This window comes from Otolemur garnettii, unplaced genomic scaffold (genome assembly GCF_000181295.1).
Source record: "Otolemur garnettii isolate 467f Iridium unplaced genomic scaffold, OtoGar3 scaffold00103, whole genome shotgun sequence".
Lineage (NCBI taxonomy): Eukaryota > Metazoa > Chordata > Mammalia > Primates > Galagidae > Otolemur > Otolemur garnettii.
Genome location: NW_003852498.1, coordinates 292,839 through 311,298, shown reverse-complemented (window position 1 = coordinate 311,298; position 18,460 = coordinate 292,839). Strand labels below are relative to the sequence as shown.

Here is an 18,460-nt window from a genome sequence, read left to right as displayed (position 1 = left end):
GTGCATTTAGTATTCCCTAAGATTTTCCTATATTATCAAGGAAATCAAGGGAAGTTTTTCACTAGTTTGTGCTGTAACCTTTTGACACTACCTTAAACTCTTATGTTCTATAAGCTCTAAAATGCATCAACTGTGTTATATTAGGACATAAGAAAATTTTCTTTCCAGCACTCAAATCATCCCAGAATTTTAAGTTACTATCATTCAGTGTTTGTGTTGATCTAGAAGCAGCAAGATCTTTCTTCTTCAGAAGGTGATTTTGACTACACTTCAGACATGATGTGATAGAGGAGAGAGATTCTACTGTTCAAAAGAGGAAAGATAACTGAAGAGAGCACTGTTCATTATGAGAAAGGATAAAATTCTAACTTGTGTTGACTATTTGTGAGTTACCTAGAAATGTAATTATAAAGCATGTATGTTTTCCTTAGATATGCTTTGTAATTACCAGGAGTAGATGACCTGATCATTTTGAAAACAGAAAAAAAAAAAATATGTTTGGTTTCCAGCTATGAGCTGAAGTTTCAAAGACAAGAAAGGCAAGTTAATGTGAAAGTTTCTACATGGCATTGTAATACATGTGAATACTTGGGAATTTTCTATCTTGAACTTCATAGAAAGCAGAATCATTTCAGGATCTATGGGAATCTTCAGCATAAATCTACCACAGGACTTTTATTTTTATTATTATTTTTTTGAGATAGAGTCTCACTCTTTCACCCTGGGTAGAGTGTCATGGCGTCATAGCTCACAGCAATCTCAAACTCCTGGGCTCGACAGATCCTCCTGCCTCAGCCTCCAAAGTAGCATAATTAGTTATTCTATTAATATCCAGATAATGCTTCATTCTTTTATAGTATAGGAAACTTAGTATCACTATACCCTTGAGCTCACCAAGTCCGGGTGTACGGTGACAGGGTGGAATCAGGACAAAATGCCATCTGTTTCTCTTACAACATCCCAAGAGCAGCAGTATTTGATTTGGCACAAACAAAGTCATAAGGCTCAGGTTACCTTGTTAAATTTATCTTTAATCACTTTGGAGAGAGAGAGAGGGAAAAAATAATATCACGTCCTGTGAAGAGTAAATACTTCAGGATAAAGCATTTCTCCCAGTAGTTTATTATGGGATAATGTCAAAACTAGAAGGAACTTACAGATCATACAGTAAAAGCATATTTGGTGGTTACTTGCATTACAGTCAATAAAACCTTCCACTGTGGTAGTCAGAGGGAATAGCTCTTTTCCACCACATCAAAAGAGAAAGTGGCTAGTTGCAGAATTTTTCAATGTGAATAAACATTTATTTTTATTTTTCAAACATAAATAGTTTTAATCAATGAGAAAGTTCCTTTAAAGCTTTAGGTCTAATATGAAAACATTTTATGTGTGTATGTATACATATATGTATTATGTGACACATTAAATGTTGGCTATTTTTTAAGGAAAATGTGAGATATTTTGTCTCCTTCCCTATTATAGGTACATAAGGGCAAAACATTTGTGTGTCTAGTCACTTCCTCCCTTTATAGCACACTCTGTAAAAGGCAGAGAGCAGGTGCAGCTGGGCTTGTAGCTTTGCACAGCACCGCTTCTCATCACCAGATGTATGGTGGTTAAGGATAAATTCTCTGGAGTCAAAGCTGTCTGAATTAAAATTCCAACTGTATCACTTGCCAGGGTATAATATGGGCAAGCTATTTATCTTTGGTGAGCCTCAGTGTTTTGTCTTTAAATTGCTGATCATAAGAGCATGTCCTTCTTAGTACTTTTGTCAAGATTAAGTTAAATAACCCACAGAAAGTGATTATGTTGAACCTGGCACATGGCACCCTCAATACAGCCCATGCTGTTTGTGAAATAATCCAAATAACTTATAATGGAGATATTATTGTGTACTAATAGATTGAGATTCTACTCAGGAGAATTCAGCAGTCAAATGTATTTAAGTACAGGACATTTCAGTCTTACTGGAGGTTGGAAATTTGTCTGCTTGTATTTTGTATGTAGTCATTTTATAGATGTGAACTCATTGATACCACATGATGGCTTCAGGAGGGAAGAGAATATCAATTAATATAATGGAAGCTTTTGCAGCTCGATCCAACTACTGTCTTCTCATTCTCTGCCCCACCAATTTCTCCATTTTTTTCCTACAGTGGAATTTCTATTGGTTGTTTTTAAGGGCCGTCCAGAAAACACAATAAAATGCAGAGTCCAGAGCCTGTTGTTTATGGTTCTCTATGATACGGCCTCCATTATTTTTCCAGACAAGGTTCACTATGTCCTTTAATATCAAACTTCAATCCATCTAAACAGACTGTCTGTAGTCTTCTAACACACCTCTCATTTACCCAGGCCAGAGCTTTCTCCCTATATGGAAATACTGATTACTCAGTAGTTCCTATGTCAAATCTCTCATGAAATCAGGCTGGTTATCTTTTATCTTATAAACTCTTGTTCAATTTATATTTTGTCCAGCATCTTTCAAATTTTTAACTATAATCATAATAAGAAGTGTATTTTGCATTGTCACATACATCAAGCAGACTTATACACATGAACACACACACCTCCCTCTACTGAAGCTACATAAAACAATACTTATTTTATTATTTGCAATGCTGCTCTAATATTGTGTCTTTCCTTTTTTATTTGGCAAAATCCCTAACTGCAATCTACTGAAGAGATATAATTACCCTTTAATAGCATGACAACCTGCAGTTCGAAAAACACTGGCCATACAACCCATACAAAACATCCTTTAATATTTATTGTGCATAAACATTATGTTTCCTACCAAACTGAAAATCACTGAAGGTGGTACCAGGTGGGATATCAGAGAGTCTTTTACCGTATCTAATCGGGGTGCTCATATGCATAGTTGCTCAACAAATATTGCAGAAGGAAGGAAGAAGTGATGGAAGAAAATATTTCGAGAGATGTTGATTATGCTCAGAAATAAGCACCATTACTATTTAGAAAGTCAACAGATGGAGATACGTCAAGCTATTTACAGGTGAATTTTCAAGGCTAAGTCATCTACTTTGAAGAATTTCTTCAACTTCATTATAAACTTAGAAATTAGTGTTACATTATGGAATATAGAAGTAAAAGATAGTTAAAGCAAAATAATTAACAGAAAATATATAACCTACAGGCTGTTTTCTTGCTCCTGCTGAATGTTGGAGGTGGTTGGAAAGGGTAAACACAAGGATGTGATGTGCACCTCCAAAGGTGAAAAAAGCTCCGGACTTGATTTCTATAAAGCCTGTGAAAATGCACTTCTGTCATTATTGTCTTTGCTGAAGACATCTCTACATGCTGAATACACCTATCAATTTCTGTGTACTATTAAAAAACTAACACTCCCAAGTACCTCAAGGTTATAAAATTAAACAGCAAATATACTCTATTCTAGGACATCTGAGATAATGCATTTTGCTGACATGCCAGATTATTGTTTTTTCTCAGATTCAAGAGAAAATTTGTATTTGCGAAGTCATAGTAATGACACACGTTTACTATAGTGACATACACAAGTTGACTGGGATTTAAACATAAATCCTTGTTTTTCAAAGCTTATCCTCTTAACTAAAATTCTATACTATATTGTATATACTCTATACAGACCAAGTAATACCATTAAAAAAAACGCCTTCCATAGATATGAATCCTTTTTCCAAATCTTTTGTAGATGCTTTCTGTGTTTTGATCCTTAATGGTGAATGTTCAAAGACAAGATCAATAAAATACAGGATTAAAAAGATTACATAAATGCTAATAAATTACAATAATTTTATGCAAAGTAAATCTTTTTACAAATTTAAGATTAATATGAGGGCACATACGATTAGATTACACAGTTAGCTTTTGTAAGTTGTGGTGTCCTCTACCCAGGGAGTATGCCATATACCTATTCAATGTACCTGTTGTGTGGAACTTGCCCCACTCCTTCTCCTTAACCCAGCATTTAAATTTACTTGAGTTTTTCTCTCATGTGAGCCTGTAATTGTTAATCTACAAGCTTCAGTTTAGTACTGAGTACATATAATATTTGTTTTTCCATTATTGTGATACTTCACTTAGGAGAATGTTCTCCAAATCCATCCAGGCTATTACAAAATAGCTGGGCCAAAGCCTGGGCACAGTGGCTGACACCTGTAATCCCAGCACTCCAGGAGGCCAAGCTCGGGAGTTTGAGGCCAGCCTGAGCAAGAGTGAGAACCCATTTCTAAAAATAGCCAGGCATTGTGGCAGGCACCTGTAGTCCCAGCTGGTTAGGAGGCTAAGGTAAGAGGATCACTTAAGCCCAAGAGTTTGAAGTTGCTGTGAGCTATGATGCCACGGCACTTTACCAAGGGGGACAGAGTGAGACACTGTCTCAAAAAAAAAAAAAGGGGGGCAAAAGATACAAAATGTCTATCTTTATTATGGCTGAATACTATTCCACAGTATACATATACCACAATTTATTAATCTATTCATGTGAGCATTTGCATTGCTTTTCCATCTTTGCAATTGGGAATTGTGCTATGCTAAACATTCCAGTGCAAATGTCCTTATGGTAAAATGTCTCTTTTTCTTTGGAGTAGAAACCTAGTAAATGAGATTGCAGGATCAAATGGTAGGGCTGCCTTCAGTTCTTTGAGTAATCTCCACACCTCTTTCTGTATAGGTTGTACTATTGATAGTTTGCAGTCCTCTCTATACCTGTGCTAGCATCTGTTGCTTTGGGACCTTGTGATGTGAGTCGTTCTCACTGGGGTTAGGTGATATATCAAAGTGGTTTTTATTTGCATTTCTTTGATGATTAGGGACAAAGAACATTTTTCAACTGTTTGTTGGCCATTCATCTGTCTTAATGAGAAAAATTTCTGTTAATACCTTTTGCCCAATTTTTAATAAGGTTGTTTGTTCTTTTCTTGCTAATTTGCTTGAGTTCTTTGTAGATTCTGGTTACTAGAATATTTCAAATTTTTCAAATTTTCAAATTTTTAGTATGCAAACATACTTAGAAAACCCCAAGGACAAACTGTGAGACTCCTGGAAGTGATCAAGAAATATAGCAAAGTCTCAGGATATAAAATAAATGTACACAAATCAGTAGCTTTCATATACGCCAACAAAAATCAAGCTGAGAATCAAATGAAAGATATACAATAGCCTTCACAGTAGCATCAAAGAAAATGAAATACCTAGGAATATATTTAATAAATGATGTGAAGAATTCCCACAGAGAGAACTATGAAACACTCAAAAAAGAAATAGCAGATGATGTTAATAAATGGAAGAACATACAATTTTCATGGCTGGAAAGAACCAATATTGTTAAAATATCTATACTACCCAAATCAATCTACAGATTTAATGCAATCCCCATTAAAAATTCCAATGCATACCTTGAAAATCTTGAAAAAATAGTTCTACCTTTCACATAGAACCAGAGAAAACTCTGAATAGCCAACGTAGTTCTACGAAATAGGAAAAAATCTGGAGGTATCACTTTAGCAGACCTCAGGTTATACTACAAGTCTATAGTGATCAAAACAGCGTGGTATTGGCATAAAAATGGGGACACAGACCTATGAAATAGAATAGAGAATCTAGAGATGAAATAGCTTCCTATTCCCATCTGATCTTTGACAAAGCAAAGCATACACTGGGGGAAAGAATCCCTATCAATAAATGACGCTGGGAGAAGCCACATGTAAAAGATGGAAACTGAACCCACACTTCTCACCACTTACAAAAATTAACCCATAACAGATAAAAGATTTAAATCTAAGACACGAAACTATAAAAGCCCTAGAAGAAAATGTGGGAAAAATCTTCATTTTACCAGCCTAGAGAAAGAATTTATTTTTTTTTTTTGAGACAGAGCCTCAAGCTGCCCCCCTGGGTAGAGTGCCATGGCATCACAGCTCACAGCAACCTCCAACTCCTGGGCTCAAGCGAGTCTCCTGCCTCAGCCTCCCAAATAGCTGGGACCACAGGTGCCTGCCACAATACCCAGCTATTTTTTGGTTGCAGCCATCACTGTTGTTTGGCGGGCCTGGGCTGGATTCAAACCGTCCACCTTAGGTGTATGTGGCGGCACCTTAGCCCCTTGAGCCACAGGTGCCGAGTCGAGAAAGAATTTGTGAAGAAGACCTCACTGGCAATTTTAGCAAAAAAAAAAAAAAACCTATGTGAAATAAATCTTTTTGTACAACACTGAGAGTTAACTTCTACGTACTTCACTTTGAAAATAATATAGAGTGATGATTTTGCCAACTTTGTTATAGAAGCCCTATTCACTGACATATTTAAATGGAAGTTTTAAGAAATTTTGTTAAAAAGAAATATATATATCACAATATATTACCTTCATTTGTGTGCCTTTGGTTGCCCATCTGCTGTTACAATTTTAAAAAATAAACAACTTGAAAATGTGGATTTATGTTGGCTCTGTTGGCATAAATTAATCATATTGCAGTTGTTGAATTTCTTAACATTTATTGTCCTTCTGGACTTATTCATATATATGTTATATTTTATACTTCATATACAGTATACATATATGTAGAGCATGTTTTATATTAAGAAGGTATATATTATACTAATATTGACATTTTCCTACTTTTCAATGTTAATGTGCTATAAAAATATTTAGTAAAACATCCACTGCCTAGAAAGTGCCCATTTAATTATTTCAGTTGGCAAGGTTAGTTTAGTTAGCTTAAAAATATTGTTAAATTTCAGTTTTATACATTTCTTTCTCCTCTTTTTTCTCAGAAATTATTTAGTGTTGAAACCATAAACTGCTCCTGCCACCTACCCTAAAAATTCATGTCATTGATGAGAAGCAGGTGAAATTAGTTAATGAATACTGAGCTAAGCATGAATCCATTGCAAATAGAAAATTAGTTCCCAATCTATGCACTACTGACTGGGTTAGCAGCAGTACAGATAGAAAGATAGAAAAACATTATATAAGACATATAAATAGAATAATTTGTTTAAATATTTCAGTATATTGATTGGCAAAATGAATGCAAATATTAATACTAATATTTTAACATAATTTATTTTTTCAGGTGCTAAAAATACATCTACTCTTGTGTTGCCATCAACGGTTTCTACAACAATATCTACACCAACACCAAATCCTTTTGTCAAATCAACATCTCCTAAGGGTATGAATAACTTTTATTAGAATATCATTTGATTTTAACAAACAAAATTAGTAGTGCTGGTATAATTTAGTACAGAAAATAATTTGGGATCTTATATATGATTGTTATAAAGGTCAACACTATTTTACTATTGTGAAATTCATGTGTTAGTAGTTTGGGTTACATGCAAAACTGACATCTCAGTGGGCTTCTTTAATGATGTTCTTTTGGATCACTTCCTATTTGAATGTGATGCTATTGTGACTGTTACATACACAAAGTTTATGTTTAGAAAAGAAAAATCTTCATGTTCTAAGTCATAAAAATGTCTTTCTAAATATTCCATTTCTTCCCTTTGTCAGCACACAGCCATTAAGGTGGAACAATATTAATAACAGATTGATTTTGTTGGTTGAATTGTGCTGACAATTGATTTAATTGCCAGGTTTCAGTGGCAATGTCATTATTATTGTTACTGCATTGAGTGACAACTACTGCGTTTTCTGGCTAGATATTAAAGAAGATTACTATCCATACATTTTTAAAAAGCTGTTAGAACCTTTCAATTAAAAATATCTAAGGTTGTCAATGCAATCTATACTGCATTGCCTATCCTGCAACACACATGAGATAAGCCTTATTATTCAGGTGCATAATCAATGGAGGAGAAAAGTGGAATGGGCAGAATGCTAAGGTTATAGAAAGATCAGAAAATCCTATACCCTGATGGATAGATGACTGAAATTCCTACTGCTGTCTTTCTCACCTTTCCATTACTCCCTTCATTTTCATTCTAAGACCAAACTCAAACACATGCAGAGGACCACTGAGGGCTCGTTTGGTGGGTTTGAATGGAGTAATGACTCTAAGAGATAAAGGATATCGTAATCATTTTCCATTATTTCTTCAATGTTTGATTCTAAGATGAAACAAAACCATTTCTGGTAACTTAACTCTTGGTGACTCTTATAGTAGGATACTGAACCACCCTTCTCCGAAGCAAGTAAATAGAATGCTTGAGCTTATATCTATGTGTGTATATATATCGACACATGTATATTCTCTTTTTTGGATGCTTTTTGATTTATATTACTCCATTAAAAGAAATTAAACTTTATATTCTTTAGAAATTCTTTAAATGAGTTTTTAAATTATTCACATTCAATTGTAAAAACCATAATGGGCCAGAGAAGTTTCACTTTCTCTTAATTTTTATTATTAAAAATGTCCAAATGTACCCCAAAGTGGAGATTATTGCAATTAATCACCATATATCAATTTTCTCCAATCAATATTTATCTAGATTTGACCACATTTGCTTCATTTTGCTTTTTCTTTCTCCTTCCTGCCTTCTTTCTTTTACTCTTCTCTCTTTCTTTTTATTTGGTTGTCAAAGTATTTTGAAGGAAATCCAGACCTCATGGCATTTTATCTCTATGTGTTAAACATGCCTCTCAAAACATATATATATAGTTTGTTACAAAATTGTAATGCTATTATAAAATCCTCCAAATCAATAGTAATACCTTACCTCATGTATTACTTATGTAGATACATTTTAAGCATTAATAATCTAGTAACTATGAATCTCTCAGTGGGAGGAAGGAAGGAAGGGTACTCTGGGGGTCTCTAGTGAGAGCTGCTGAGAGAGTGGGACAGAAGGGAGGCTGGGAAGGCAGGCTCCTATACTGCCGGGAACCAGTATGAGAAACAGAATGTCTGTCGTGGTGACCAGATTAAGCAAAGGCAAAGGGCTTTTTTCAGGCTAACTTGATCACTATTTGTGTATTAAGTATGGAGGGGAGTTGGACTCTTGTTGACTAGCTACTGGCTACTGGCAGATCTCCTAAAGGCGGTGCAATTAACACACAGTAAAGAAAATGAGAGCCTTGTCTCAAATTCTCACGTTCTGAGCAGTGTTTCGGTATATCTGATTTCCTAATTTCAGGCCAGAGAAGTTTAAATTCGAAAGAGTTGTACACATTATTCCATCCTCCTGCCATTTTTAAATTACACGGTATTACCCCCTAAAATATTCCCAAATTTTGTCTATATGGAAGAAGTTCCTTATTTCTTCTTCCTTCTGGTTAACATGTTTCTCTTAGCCACAAAGAAAGCATTTACTGAAAAAATACGACACGAAGAAGCTACTTTATCTTCATTTGAAGGCTTCCCAATTAGATTTCCTTTGTTTATAGGCCAAAACAGTTGGTTTAATAGTGCTTATGCCCATCTAAATCACATAAACTTTCTTTCTCTTGCCCGTGGCAGAAATTCTATCATCGGAAAAGTGGAAAATGTGCAACTGAGATGAGAATTCTTCTCGCAGCAACAGAGTCACTGAAGTGGCAGAAGTGATTAATAAAGCTTTGCCAGGAGCGGGGCTCACGTCCAGAGACTTACCCAATTAGAGAGATGGGACTTGATCTTTTCCTAGATACACATCAACTGCACTGCACATTTTGTGCAAAGGCCAAATGGCTAGGATTAAAAATCAACATTTGGCCATTATCAAACATTATAAAATGAACTTTTAGCATATAAAACAAAATCCTAAATCTTTATTTTAAAATGTGATTATTCAGCATGATTTTAAAAACATCTAATAATCAAATATTTTTACATAAGTCGAATTATAATGCAAGCATAAAACTTTACCAGTTCTGTTACTAAAAATTTCTGGTACTAAAATAGACATTTAGTTTCACCGGAGGTCAGCAGAGGAGCCAGATCTTTTTGGCCATCTATCTCACATAGGGTTTAGAAACAGTGATTTTCAGGTTGCTCATCCTCTCTGCAGAAACTGACAGATAAAGCTATAACATGTAGACTGTTTAAAAACATTCATGGACATTTCGTTACGTGATTGGTCAGAAAATAAAATTCTGATTAATCATATAAGATTACTTCCACAAAATAATTTTTCATTCTTCTACATAGTCTTTCTCCTTTCCTCCATTTTCTTTTTCTTCCTTGTCAAGTTGGACTTGGGAATGAATTACCTGGAACATCTTTCTACAGAATTTTTTGGCTGCTTCTTTTCATGGAATTTTAAAGTTGTAAAATTGACATTTTGCTTTTAGTTTTAGTAAAATATGAAATGCTTACAAATTAAACATTTTCTTGAAATACCTGTGGCTTAAATGGAATTGGACATAGTTCTAAAAAGTCAAGAATGCCCATTTCCAAAACACCTTACAGAGAGCAGAATCATGATGTTCTATACGGAAACTGTAGTTAGCGTTAGTTACTACAACATATTACTCTTGTAATAATAAATATGCATGTATACGTCAGAATTTTAACATATCTAGCACATAAGGAAAATTTCACTATGAGTGTTATATAAAAAACCTACTCATATTTGAAAGTGAATATTCATACGTTAACAATCTAAAATAGTGTCATTGTTCTCACCATAAAAAATGCTAACTATGTGAGGCTGTAAAATAGTGAGAAGGTAATTTTAAAATTTCAATTCAGCCTGTTAATAGTACCAAGAATCTCAAAGGTAGTGATGGCATGAAAACCAAGGCACCACGTCTGGCTAGAGGGGATGCTTTATTTATATCATCACATCTTTACTTTTTAGACGTTAGCGTCATCTGAGTGGGCAATGCAGAAGTCTCTAATCTAACTTTTAGGAATACAGTTCCCTTTGTTGGTTTCTTCTTTTAAAATATAACCACATAAGAGTCTGGAAAACTTTCGGAGAGTGATAGGGCTTAGCAACCTTCTACGTTACAGTATAATTTATAGAATCTGCCTATCACAGCCTCTTTCTATTGTTACAATACTCTCTATCCCCTAATAAGTAGTGAGAATAAGGAAGGAAATAGTGGACAAAACCATCACTGCTTGCTTGGAAGTTTGTCCTCAGGCATTCTACACAGGTCTCATCTTCTTCTTGTGATTTCTTATTATCTTCTGATTTATGGCTCCAGGCAACTTACCCTTTAAAACTCTCCTTTATACTAGAATTTTAAAGCATTGGACTAACTGTGCAATGCCAGTAGTTTCTCCCCAAGTACGGCATGCTTGCTTCTAAGATCCAAGATTTTGTATGTGTCACTTAGCAAATATAGGACCTGTGTCCTAATCATAAAAGGGCATTCTAAACATTTTAAGAAAAAAGAGAATACTGTTATGGAAAAGTGTATATCAAACTGATGAGTCACGTTGACTACTTAAGGCAGATTATTTTTTTCCCATTGTTGTTCCTCATGTCCTGCGAGAGTGCCCCCCTCATTTGAAATGACATTTACTGAAGTCGACAGTATGCCAGAAATTATTCTTCATACTACTCATTGAAAAGATGACTAAGAGGTGGATATTGCTCTTACCGGGCTAAGATGGGGCCTCTGAATTTAAAGAATGTTTCATGAATGAACAAATGAATTATAGGAGTTTGCAAGTTTCTTTATGATTTTTTTTAGGAAGGATTGGAAGTTTTAATGCTATAACTAAGTCAACAAAATGAAATGTACTTCTGAAAAAGAAAAAGAAAAAAGAAGCAATATCATTCTAGCTCCTAATGACTAGGTCATTTTTCCCATAGGAAAAAATAAAATGATTTTAAATAATTAGAAATTAGAGTTTTTGCAATAACTTTTTGCACGTTTAAAGATAGCAGGTATCAATCTGCTGTAGAAATTTGCTCTGGGGGCCTGTCCTACAAAACTAGGTGTTGTTTTCCTCTTTGCTTTGAAAAATCAGGGCTCTCAACACTTGTATTCCTCTTTGGAGAAAAGAAGCTGGAAAATGGAAAAATTAAAGAAAAGCAAGGGCTTACTCAGTACCTCTGCAGAACGATTCCAGTCCATCTCCAGGTTTGATTTACTTTTATTTATTCCTTGACAGGTGAGATGAGATTGTGATTAATAATAATGTCATCTATCTTATCAAACTAGGAACAACCAACAGTGAATCATTAAAAACAACTCTGGTGTCAACAGTTTCTTCATTATCAACAGTTAAAGGTCAAGGTGAGTTATGATTCATTTTGCCACTATTTTTAAAATACATATTACTCACATGCTATACTAGTTACACTTTTAATGTGTACAATTCAATAGTTTTTGGTATATTCACAAGATTGCACAACCATTCCCATTATCTAATCCCAGAACATTTTCATCTCTCCAAAAGGAAACCTTGAATCCACTACCAATCACTCTCCTGTCCCTCTTTTCCCAGGCTGTGGGAACCACCAACCTACTATCTGTCTTTACAGAAAATAAAACTGCGGTTATCATGGATATGGAGGGATTAAGGAGACATAGGTAGAGGTTACAAAGTAGCAGATATGAAGGATGAGCAAGATTAGACATCTAATGTACACCATGAGATTATAGTTAATAAAATTGTACTAAACTAGAAAAGAAAAGAAAAAAATGCAGAAGTTGATGACTATAATGGACAACAGCAACAATAACAAAAACCAAGCTTTACAAGCCTTCTTTCTTCCCAAAGAACTCGCTATATATAGCAACAGCCAAGTGCAATAATTGAGACACACAGGTTGACAATTAAGTTCATGAACTCATCCTGGGAAAAGTACCACAATACTGTAATCCAAATTATGTAATTCCAAATGAATAAAGCTGCGGATGCACTTCCACCTCCCTGTACAATTAAAATCCATAAACCCTCCTTATTAAGTTTAGTTAGTTGTTTTGATCACACATTTAATTCCTAATGTCCCCATTTATTGTTTCTGCCAGTAAATGTAATTCCCCAAAATATACAAGATAAGTCTCACATCAACAATTCCAAGATAATTATGAATCATCCCTCTCTTTCTCACTTTCCTCCTAGCTCTATGCAGTGGTTTTCACTTAAGGGGAAGGTTGTAGTCAAGGTCTTTTCTCTGCACTCACAATCTGGTATTGACATGACTCCCTCAAATCTTGTGAGTTAAATTCCCCGATTTCCTATGCTTTGTCTTTCATGCATCCCAACTATACCACAAGCTAAGATTTAAAGACATGTATTTCAAAAATACAAGTCCTAACTGTAAAGCCAATTGTTAACTTGATGTAGTAATTCTCTTATAAATCAATATTATTACCAACACTTATTATTACCTACACTTGCAGTGCTATTCACACCTGTACAGATCAAAGCCAATACACCTGGTTAACTATGAGAAAGTGAGTAGCCAGAAAATCTGGAGGACAATAATGTATTTAATTTTAAAGTTTAGCTTTAAAATGTATTTTCTTTTCCTCTGAGGTCTATATAGCTTTGCATAGTTTGCCTCTTTTCCTTTGTTGGCAGTATTCCAGAACAGACTATGTATGAAACCAAAGTGCAATTGGGAAAATTTTCTCAAGATGTTAACATTAGTTCACGAGTCTTGTATCTTAATAAATGTTAGTTACCTACGTACAGATCCTTCCCTCCACAGGTGGGATAAAGCATTTCTGTATAAAGTTTGAAAATTGATGGTGGGGTAGCATTAGTTTCCATATCATTTATCCTGTTCATTTGGGGTCCACATCTATCTAAAAATAGACTCATTTACCTTCAAAGTATTCAGGATTCCTCCATTGCTTGCTTAATGCTGGGTAATTGACAACTTATCCTGAATTGAGTGCAGGCTGTAACTCTACTCTCATTTGCAAAGTGCATTCCTTATTAATAATAGGTAATTTTCTAAGAAAAATCTTCAGCATTGTAGTCCCAGCTATTCTATTATCTCACACTTCTCTGCTTATTTTTCTAATCTGGCAGCCTTCCACATCTTTTTTAGCTATATATTCTTTTTTCTCCCATCAAGACTATTGAGTGCTTGACCTAGAGAATTCTCTAGGCAATCAGGATGGCTTTTTCATGCTTTTCAATTTTACCTCAGCTAAACAACTCTTCTCCAAAGATTTCTGAAGAGGAACTTCTGTTCTGATGCGCCTCAAACATGTTGGGGTTTATCTATCTTCAAATGTGACTTTCTGCACCCCATGAGGCCTTTCCCACTTCCATGCAATAGGGAACATTAATTTCTGCTTTCCTGCTGCCTACATTAAGACATGTCTCTACTTGCTTGAGTGTTTCCTTTCCAATTTAATACTTCAAGTCTGTCTCTAAAGCTTGAATTATTTCCACTCATTCTTGTAACTATTTCCACTCATTCTCATGCAGGGTTAACACTGTAGTAGGTATTTCAAATGTATTTCACTTTTGTTTGCATACCAATTCCTGAAGGTTTCTTACCTGAAGGAAGAGGTATTTACCATCTATGGGTCTTTGGCAAACTATGAGTTTACCCAGGTTGAATCCCTCAAATGCACTAAGAATCTGCATTACACTGTGGATGCTCTTCCCATAGGATGGAAGCTGATTGGCTACCACCTTCTGGAAGGTGCCTGCAATTCTTGCTCTATCCTGCTCTGTGATAGGAATCCACTAAACTGCTTTCCCCCTATCTCTGGCTAATATCAAGCATGAACCAAATGGCATGTCTACACCAACGTTCCTCATACTAGACTTTGAAAAAATGGAAGAACTTTTCATTTTTCTTTTATAATATTTATGCAAATATGGATTGGTCCCTGTTATCTTATTTCAATGTTACTTTTGAAAATCTCAGCTTTTCTCTTTGTTGGTAATTTTCCTTTTTCTTTCTTCAAAAAAGTGAACTAAGCATAATTCAAAGTGTATTCTATTTACTTCCTGTTGTTCCTTCTCCCTGGCTATTCCAATCTCCCATGAAGCATGAGAACCATGGTGCCATCTTTACCACCATTTCCTTGCCATTCTTTGCCCAGAGTTATGACCAATTAACTTGTACATCAGAAAGGTTTGAATTCAGGTCCTGGTTCTCCCCTGTTACAATTTATATGTTTGTGGAGAAATTATTTCTGATTCCACACAAAATAATGCTCATAATGATTACTTAATTCATAGGATTTTTGTAATGATCATATAAGACTATCCACAGCCAGGGACATGGGAAGGTCTAATGTTCCTCTACTTTCTTTATAGTAATCAACTGTTCCCCCAAAAGCAAACATTTAAATGACAGATTTCTAAATCTTGGTCAAAAGACTTTCAGTGATTAACCTTCTGGTTGTAATTGGATGTTAATATGAATATTAATAGGAATCTCTAGTGATCTGTTATACCCCTGATGCCTGCTTTTCTCCTTACAGAATTAAGAACCACAACCAATGGTACCACAAAGAATGAGTCCATCTTTACAACTGTAACAGAGGCAAATATTCCACTTTCAAAGGTTGTCTCAACATCACAAAGTTTCCAAAACAAGAGTAAGTATGATTTGTGTTCGTGGGTTAAACTGATGTGTTAGATAGAACTAACCTCAGAAGGTTTTCGACCCATAATTGCCAAGTAATTATGACCCAATTATTTTCTCTCCTAGTCTATACCAAACAGACAGACATGTGGCAAGTTTAGTTATACTTTATCCCATCACAGCCACAAATAGATTTGTGCCAGAGAAGATTAATCAAGGCTGGGCAGAAATCTGTTATTATCTGTCACAAAAAGGACAGCTCAGCCAACATATTAGACATCTTTGATGAAATAGCAAAATTCTTAGAAAGAAATACATTGTTAAAATTGACTCAAAAAATATAGAAGTCTGAAAAGATCTACAACAATAAGAAAAACTGAAATAAAAATTGCAAATATTCTATGAAGAAAACTCTAAGCCAACATGGCTTCAGCTGTGAATGCTACAGAATATTTTCAAAAGACACAATACCAATTTTTCCCAGACTCTTTCAAAAAGTAGAGGAGGAGGGAATGCTGCACAGAGTAATTCTCAGAGGCCAGTATTACTCACATACTACAGCTAGGAAAAAAAAAATGAAAAAAAAAAAAGATAAGGAAAGAGCTCAGTATGCCTCATAAACACAGACAAAATATTCTTAATAAAATATTAGCAAACAAATTTAGTAACACATAAAAAAGGAATAAAAATAGAAACAAGTAGAATGTGTTGCTAAAATGCAAGGTTAGCTTAATATATGAAAATCAAATAACACAATATACTATAATAGTAGAATTAGTACATGCATGAAGAGCATTTGACACAATCTTACCTCTACTTGTGAAAAATTCTCAGTGAACTAGCAAATAAACATAACTTCTTCAAACTGATAAAGGGCATCTACAAAAAGTCTACAGCCAAATCATATCTAATAGCATAAGACAATGTTTTCCTCTTAAGATCTGGCACACGGCAAATATTTCCATTCTTATTACTTGTATTGAGCACTGTAGCCAGAGGTTCCAGACAGCATACTCAGCAATGAACTCAGCAATGAATAACAGATAAGTCCTCAAAGGAATAAATGTAATAGTTTTTATTAGAAGACTATGCAATCATCTATGTAGAAAATTCAAAGAAGACATAATAAAACTCCTAGAACCAATAAAGGATTGTCACAGAGGATATACAAAATAGATTGTATTCCTGCATATTAACAGTGCTAATCTAAAATTAAGAAAATAATTCCAAGCAAAGTATCACAAGAATGGAAAAGCAAGTATCCAATGTACTCAATACTAACATTAAGCCAGTTGACAATATAATACACACTTGCCACAAGAGAAAAACTCAGTTTAATTCAAGTTGGGGGAAGGGAGGAGGAGAGATGGGGAGAGGGGAGGAGGAAGGGGACTGGTGTGTTCCCACCTAGTGGGCACAATGTAAGGGTGTATGGCATACCTCTTGGGTTCAGGTTACAACTACAATAGGGACCTCACCTAAGAAACTCAAACATGAGTTAATCATATGTATCCTCATATTATTATGAATTTTTTTAAAGTGACTAAAAATAAAAGAATTCCATTCATAATAGCCTCAAAAAGTATAAAATGTATAGAAATTAATTTCATAATAAATGTACAAGATTTAAACACTAAACTACAAAACAACTTAGACAGAAATTACATAGGAAGTCTAACTATTAAGGTTACAAACTCATCCTAGAAAAAGTGCTACATACCTGATTGCTGAATATCAATATGATCATCTTAAGTCTTTGGGAAGCTATGCACTGATGCCAATATCTAGTCCACCCTTCAAAGAAATTTCGGAACTCTTTCTGGAATGGCCATCAAAGCCACACTTGTATTACCTTCTATGTCCTTAATGTTATCAGAATGTCACCCTTCAAAATTTCCTTCATCTTCAGGTAAACAAAAAAGCCATTGGGGGCCAGATCTTGTAGGTAGGGTGGTCATTCCAATACAGTTATTTGTTTACTAGACAAAAACTCCCTCACAGACAGTGCTGTTTAAGCTGGTGCATTGCCATGTTATAAGAGCCATGTTATAAGAGTTGTTGGTGAAAAGCTAAGGTCATTTTATCTAATGTTTTCACATAGCCTTTTCAGCACTTCCAATTAGTAAACTTTTTAAGATTTGTCCAGTTGATACAAATTCATAATGAACAATCCCTCTGATATCAAAAACCATAAGCAACATCTCTTTGACTTGATTTGGACTGATGCAACATTTTTGGTCACAAAGAATTGGCTGACTTCCCTTGTACACTTTGATGCTTTGTTTCAGGGTCATATTGCTACACTCACATTACATCACCAGTGATGACATGGCCCAAAACATCATCCTGCCTCTCCAAAGGGTCTTGGAAAATTTAGATTCTCCTTTGCTTTTGTTCATCAGGTAGTTCCTTCAGGAACATTTTTGCACGTTATCTTTCTCATGCCAAGATTTTTAGTTAAGACTTTCCTAACTATTTCTCTATAGACTTCTCATAGTCACAAGTGATTTTTGCTATATGAGTCGATAAATTTTTGCAATATTTTCATTAGTTCTGCTCATTACTGGCCACCATGATCTCTCTTCACCAGTAGTGCTTTTTCTCTCCTCAGAAAAACATTTAATCCATTTGTATACTGCCATTTTCTTCATGGCATTATCCCCATAAACTTAGATTAAAGTGTCCATAATTTCACTTCCACTCTTACCAAATTTAACAAGAAATTTACAAATGTTTGTTCATTGTTTTAATTCAAGCACTAACAATCTTGGAATGGCACACAAAAATACACAACAACAATAAAGAATGCCACTTAGCAAGACACTGCCACACGTCAACATGAACACAGTTGAGAGACACTGATACTCCAAGGTTATGAAACCTTACTGAGTTGTTTGTATGGTGCTGCCAACATAAGCACACTGTGGCAAGTTCATGAACTTAATTGTCATACTGCATATCTAAATTAAGAAACATCATAAGTTCATGGATTGGAAAATTCCATAAGTTAATGATAATTCTTTCCATGTTGATCAATAATTGATTAATA

General features: G+C 34.8%; 1 protein-coding gene across 1 annotated transcript in view; it reads left to right on the top strand.

Annotated features, from left to right (window-relative positions):
* EMCN (endomucin) overlaps positions 1-18,460 on the top strand; it is a 96,900-nt gene that overhangs the window by 29,268 nt on the left and 49,172 nt on the right. The window contains exons 2-4 of the mRNA XM_023517045.1: positions 7,080-7,178; positions 12,068-12,142; positions 15,308-15,424. Coding sequence (XP_023372813.1) covers positions 7,080-7,178; positions 12,068-12,142; positions 15,308-15,424 — 291 coding nt within the window. The remainder of the gene's footprint in view (positions 1-7,079; positions 7,179-12,067; positions 12,143-15,307; positions 15,425-18,460) is intronic.